Source organism: Peromyscus leucopus, chromosome 2 (assembly GCF_004664715.2).
Source record: "Peromyscus leucopus breed LL Stock chromosome 2, UCI_PerLeu_2.1, whole genome shotgun sequence".
In the NCBI taxonomy this organism is placed as follows: Eukaryota; Metazoa; Chordata; class Mammalia; order Rodentia; family Cricetidae; genus Peromyscus; species Peromyscus leucopus.
In genome coordinates, this window is record NC_051064.1 from 60632448 (window position 1) to 60639490 (window position 7043).

The 7043-nt window shown below is 46.6% G+C and overlaps 1 protein-coding gene across 2 annotated transcripts in view; it reads right to left on the reverse strand.

The window, feature by feature from the left end:
- Znf618 (zinc finger protein 618) overlaps positions 1-6207 on the reverse strand; it is a 175352-nt gene extending 169145 nt beyond the window's left edge. Inside the window, exon 1 of one of the 2 annotated variants that reach the window (XM_037202603.1) lies at positions 6110-6207. In XM_037202603.1, coding sequence (XP_037058498.1) covers positions 6110-6142 — 33 coding nt within the window. In that variant the 5' untranslated portion in view covers positions 6143-6207. The remainder of the gene's footprint in view (positions 1-6109) is intronic. The other variant, XM_037202602.1, reaches the window with a different exon arrangement.
- Between the last annotated feature and the right edge of the window lie 836 nt (positions 6208-7043).

A 7043-nucleotide genomic window follows, 5' to 3' on the forward strand; every position in this document is an offset into this window, starting at 1 on the left:
TGTGTGTGTATTCAGCTGTTCCCTAGAGAGAAACACTACCCACCTATTAAAGAAAAGCCTCCATGTTTCCTGAACTAGTGTACATAGTGTCAGTGAGACCCAGTCTCCCCAGGTGGAGACTCACTGGCCCCTTGATCAACTGTCCACTGACATACATTGTCCACCCTCTAAGGAGCTCACAAGGCCTGGTGTTTTCACTCAGCTGCTTCATATCATCATAAAGTCTCCTTCAAGGTCAGGGTAACTATCCATCCCCTTCTCCACATGCAGAAACTGTAGTCCCAAAACTAAAAGTGACTTTCCCACAGTGACACAAAGCTCACCACACATCACTAGGTTGGATTTCAGAGTCTGGTCCTAGCTTTGCATACTGCCAACAGGGTGAACGCCAGGAAGCTTCCTGAGCATCTGAGATAACACCTGACCTGAGGTAACTTCCTGATGGCCCCATGTTTTTCACTTAAGAAATGGATTTCGCTGACACCCCCTCAGCTCCTCCCTCTCCTCACACCCCACCCTCTTCACATCTCTTTCAGATCACACTTTATTTAAATCCAAATTCCAATGACTCAATGACTGCCCTCTTCACACAGGGCTCAGCTTCACCTCCACCACACACACACACACACACACACACACACACACACACACACACACGTACACGTACACACGTGCACACACGTGTACACACGCAGACACACATGCACACATGCCCACCACATCCTACCACATCCTCAGTTACTGTCATTTTCAACTAAGAGAACAGAGGTGTGGACCACTCTGACCAGGACTAGCCGCATGGACTTGACTACCAGAAGCTGAAATACTCAAATGGGACTCAGGGAGGAAGCCCCACCAATGAAACCATGGGGGTTGAAGGACATTGCTAACCTTCTGAGGCTAACTTGAACAACAATCAGACAGAATGTGGGTCTGGCCCTGCGCTGTCCACTATGGCCACGTATCAATACTTAATGCAGGAAACGTGACTGCCAGTCAGAACTGGGAGTCACTACTGGAGGGAGATGCTCACAGATTTCCAATACTCATACTCTCCACTCAAAGAGTGCCACATTAATTACTTTTTATATTGATGGTGGGTCAAAATGGTGGCGCTGTTCAAATTCAGGGTTAAAATCACATTTTATTAAAATCAATGTCACCTGTTTCTTTTTAGTCTCTTTAGTAGATTACTAGAGAATGCTAAACAGCATATGTAGCTCTGACTTGTGGTTTGAATTCTATTTCTGTTAGACCACACTGCTCTGACATGTTCAAAGGATGAGACAATGAAGACGACCAGAAAGGTGCTGCAGAGGAAATACGTTCACACACACACACACACACACACACACACACACACACACACACACAACCCACAAACTTCCAGTGATTAGAACGTAAATAGAGCTCCGACATCGGCTAACCTCAGAAAGACTTCTCTGGCAAGCCTCTAAGAAAGTAGGAAATACAAGTAACCATGACAGCCACTGGGCCTACCAGGCAGAGTTCCACGCCACTCCCCATCACCTTTCCAGCATAAGGACTCAGGCTCTGCCTGCGTGTCCCTTATCATGCCTCCTGATGTACACAGCCAAGAATTCACAGGTGGCTGTAAAGCCGTTCAAACAGGGAACAAAGCGGGGGCCCAGGACACCTACCCTACAGAGTTCCCTACAGCCAATCAAGCAATAAATGAGAAAACATCGTATAAACAAGGAAGTTCAAGTTACTTCCAGCCTATCAAGGGAGTTCATCTAGTTCCATGCCGTTGGACTGGGATCTTCTGTGCTTCTCATCATATACAGACGTCCTCAAGCATAGGTAAGTTCCATGCGCTGGTGCCTATACATTGCATGAAGCACCTCTGCTATGTTCTGTCTCCGCATTCTCTTCTAGCTTCTCTTCTCTAAGGCTGACTGATCTGCCAAGTGACTCTGCAACTCACCAACAAATGGTGACTCTAAGTCTAACCGAGACACAGTGACTCGGAGGTATGCATGCCATCTGACCACGGCACCTCTGTCCCGAGAATGTGGGAGTCCAGATGTGGCCTCCGCAGCTTTCTCAACACTCTGATGGTGCGGCTACAGCTAACTCCTTAAAGAGTCGGAATCAGCGGCGAAACCAATGCATTCACATCCTCTAACTGGTCTGATGTGCTCACTTCACAAGCACAGGAAATAGTGATTCGTCCAAGGTCACTTACCAAGGCCTCAGGAGAGCTAGCCCTGAGTACCCACAAAGCCACTTCTCATTACCACAGAGAAGACACAAACCATCATAAAATTCTACAATGTGAAAGTATTGAGAAGTCTCTACGCCCGTGAAAAGCCAGCTTGTCTATACTCAGTCCAACGGGGCAAGAAAGTTCTCATCACCCACGAAGAAGGAGGAAGGAGTCTGAGATCAGCAGAGAGAACGGGCCAAGGGCCGAGGCAAAGGTGGGGAAGAAATGTATCTGACCTTGGAACAGTTCACAACTGTTCCCAAATGGCACAAGCCATGGGCTGTGCGTCGTCTAGAGTCAGCTGACCAGCCATCTTTGTCGTTCCGCCAAAGCCAGCCAGCCTTGTTCAACTCTACCTCTGTGCAGAGCTCCAAAGTATAAGCAAGCTGTTCTCCCTGGCTTGGTCCAAGTCAAACTATAAATCGAGTCCTTGAAATTTCAAACCTTATTAGAAAAAAAAAAATCTCCTTAGGCAGAAAAGCAAAACATTAAGTAATAAGACTCTCCACTGTGAGAGGGAATATAAATTATCTTTCACCAAAATGACCCAGGCCATCATCAAATTACCACCCCTCAAGTCCAATTTGCCAAATCTTTTGGCCAATATTATATGAGTATGATAAACAGACGTGAACTAATAAAAATAGCTCCTGGATCCATTTCTGGCCACACATCATCTGAGAGAGTAGATGCAGAGAGATGAGGCCCAGGTCAGCTCACACCTCAGTGACACCAAGAGAAACAAAAGAAAACTAGCCCCGCCCCCAACAGGACCAGCATGCACTTCTATTTCTCTATTTCCTACACATCCAACATGACGAGAATAACCAATTCTTCAGGACAGAAAAAAAAAAAAAAAAAGGAAAAAAGGTCTACAAAACAAATGATTTGCAGGTCTAGCCATAAACCCTAACTACAGACAACAAAACAAAATGTTCAGCAGAATAGATCGTAGGAATCTGAGTGGCATGGCAGATTGCAGGCTACACAAAGGGATGGGCTGAAATATTTTCATTCCTTTGCACTAGAGATAACCTGTTCTCTTCAGTCCTGACTTTTCCTCCGAAGTCCTCACCCAAATGTCCCTACTTCAGTCCCCCTCCAGTCCTGCTAAACTTGAGCCCACAATCTCAGGAGGCCTCCAGAACTCCTGAAATTAAAAATTCCTTGACCGTAAAGACATTGCCCTAAATAATTCAACAGAAAAAAAATATTTTTAATTATGCTATTTAAGGAGGAAAAAAAAAAAAAAACTCATTCCAAATATGTCAGAATGTAGCCAGTCAACCTTGAAGGATTTTGTTACAAAAAAAAAAAAAAAAGAAATGAAATGAAAATTTCCCAAATGCACTGGCGATGATGGGGACTGTCAAACCTGTGCCTCTGTGAGATTCATTTCACAGAATTAGGAGCCCTTCAGAAACCCAATTAGCAGAAGGCAAGGTTGGCAAGGCACAGACTAGGTCCACCAGGCCTCCAAGACCCGATGGCTGTTGCTCATGGGTCCAGGGTGGCTCATCCCCACCCCAGGTAACCCACCCCAGCTCCCACCTCAAGTCCTACAGGGTCCCCCCAACTGCTACCAACATACTCCTTTTGGACTGAAATTTTTGAACTTTTTTTTTTTTTTTCAAAAAAAAAAAAAATCTCAGCACATCCGACCAGACTCTGATTTATCACAAATTTCCCTTGTCTGGGAGCAGAGATCTTATTTTCATCAGTCAAATTTGAATCCAGTCGATATTTGTCATTTGAATTTTTTTTCTTTTTTGTCTCACCTCCCTTTGAGTCATCTTAAGGCCCAAATCTCCACATAAAATATTGTTTATAAAAATGACTTCAAATTCCAAAGGCCAGCATCTCCTGGTTTGGCTTTTGTGTGTATTCTGATTAGTTTTTCTTTCAAAGAAAATAATAAATTTTGCTGCTAGAAAAAGCTGAGTTGGTGTTTTAGTCCATTTCTTCAGCAAAGTGTTTTTTTTACCAGGGAAGATGGATACAAATCAGAATTTTCATCTCTCTGCCATTGCCTTTCATCTTTTATTTTCTTGCTGGGTCAGTAAAATTTGTGCTTTTTTTTGTTGTTGTTACAACCCCCCACTAACACACACACACACACACACACACACACATACACTCCCCAAATGATCAAGGCTAATGAATTTCTTTTCCTTTGAAAGTAATGAAAAAAATGAAAAATACAAAATATTAATAAATTATCCAACCCCACATCACAAAGAGACCTGAAGCCAACACAAATTTTAAAATAATAATAATAATATTCTAGTTGAAAGAATGAACAATATGAAGAAGAAATTCTCTTTAACGAGGATTTGTTTTATCCCTATCTTCATCAATTGATTCACTTGCGTGCCATTAAAAAAATGGGCTTCTGTGAATCCACTGTTAGTTTTTCATAATAATGTTAATTATGCATATCTTATTTTAATGGCGGCCTCTCCTACAAATCTGTGGGCTACTCAGTTTGTACAATATATGAATTGACATTTTCCCCCTCCGAATATTGCTCAAGAAAAGGTCCCTGACATTTTCTAGATAAAACAACAACAAAACAAGAAATGCCTAGACCTTGCAGCAAACAAAATCAAGAAAGAGTCATAATTATTCCATCAAAGCAAAACACACACACACACACACACACACACACACACACACACACACAAAACCTAACAAAAACCAGAAAAAAGACAGTCAGGATTTCACTCTAACTTTTCCAGTTTCTGCTTTTCTTAGAATCTTAGGAGTTAAATGCAGTAAAATGTAAATGAAAAAAAATTTAAAGCTACAATTTTTGGGTGTGTCCAAAGCCAACATTTTAGGATCTATTTTCTCTTCTAAATCCTTCTTTCTTGGAAATGGAAAAACTTTGAACACTGCCAAATGGTAAAATTAGTCATTCTTGCCCACCGAGCAAAACAAGTCACAAATTACAATGAAACACAATTTGTAATTGCTTCATAAAGCCAATTCTCCCAGCTTTCCTTAAACTAAACTACTTCCCTCCTTCCCTCGTTCCAATTAGTTTTTTTTTCCCCCTCAAACTAAAATGACTTGGGTACCTAAACTGTCTTTGCTTTTAGGAGGTATTTTTGCTTTCTTCCCTTCAAGAATTGAATTCATTCAAATTCCAGCTTAATTTTCATTTACATATTATCTGGATTTGGCTTCAGAAATAAAAATTGTCCTCATGTTCCTTCAATGATCAAAGTGACAATTTTCACTCCAAAAAAGATAGAAAAAAAGAATCTTTCCCCCTCTCCACCGCCTTGTAGAGGAAACTTTGGAAAAAATAAGAAATAAAAAATATTTCTTTTCAATTTTAATTTCTTTTTTTTATTATTTACAAAATAGTATCCTCTAGGTGGCGTCGTTTTAATGGGAAAAAACTACCGTTTGAAGAAAAATTAGAAAAAAAAATTGAGAGAAGGAAATATGGCCTTTAAAAAAAAATTGTTGCAAAGATGGGGGCCTGGAAGGAAAGCTCTCCTGGGGGGGTCACCAGGGACCCTGAGCGCAGAGAGGGTCAGGGGGAAATTGCAAATTTCGGGGGAGGGGGAGAGCTGGAAGAAGGTTGCATTTTCGCAAAATCTGAATTGTCCAAACTGCAATGGCTGCTCCGTGCTCTCGCCGCTTTGTTTCTGGGCTCCGGTCCGAGCTGGGGGCCGCGGGGGGCGCCCGGTGCGGGGTCCCCGTCAGCCCCGGCCGCCGCCCCCGCGCCGCCCGCGCCCCGCAGCGCCCCAGGGGGGCCGCTCCCGCACCCCGGCCGCCCGGCCCCGCTCCCAAGCCCCCAGCCGGCGCCCGCGCTCGGCAACCCGCGGGGCTGGCACGGCCCCCGCCCCGGCCCCGGCCCCGCGTTACCTGCGGAGCCGCCGCGCCGCCCGGCTGGCTCATCGGTCCGTGCGGGAGGAGGCGGCCCCGGCGCGTCCTGCTCCTCCCGGGCCGGGCTGCGCCGCGCGCACAATGCCGCTGCCACCACTGCCGCCGCCGCCGCCGCCGCCGCCGCCGCTGCTGCCGCTCCCTCCTCCGCCCGCCCCGCGCGGGCCGGGGGGCGGGGGCCGGGGGCGCCGGGGGGGACCGCCGCGGGGACCGCAGATCGCCCCGCCGGCCCGCGCCCGCCGCGCCGCGCCGCGCCCCGCACCGCCCCCGCCGGCCTCCGAGCAGCCGCCGGCCCCCAGCCTCTCCTCGGCCTCCGCCGCCGGCCTCCGCGCCGCCCCGCGCCGCACACAAAGCCGCCGGTCCCCCGCGCCGCCGCCGGCCCCCCAAACTTTCCCGCGCCAGCCCCGTGCGCGGGGCATTTGCTCGTGTGGGGCGGGGGGGGGGGCACCAAAAAGTTTTGGGGAGCGGTCTCTGTTGGGACAGAAGGGGTTAATGGGAACGCCTCTCCCCTCCCCAGTACCCCCACCCCACCCCCAAATCAGATTGATTTTGAAAATAAAAGTTTCGAAGAGCGCAATTGGAGGACTTCCTGGGAATATTCGGGTAGCCCAGGCTGCCCCTAGTTCCCCTCCCATAAGTTTGAGAACTGAGGGCCAAGGGGACTCTCCCTAAGCCCCCCGCGAGTCTGATCTTTAATGTACTATTTGAGGAGCCTCTCTTCTGTGAAATGCCAGTGAAGGACTCTTTTACCCTCCCCTGCCAAAAAATTTAATGTCATTTTTTTTTTAAGCTTAGAGACTGGCCCTATGGTAAAAGGAGAGGTTGAAGGTTGAACAAGGGTCAGCCCCTCCTCCAATTTAGAAAAAGAAAATTTTGACTAAGGGCTCTTTATTGAACTGAAATGTAAAAGACGCAG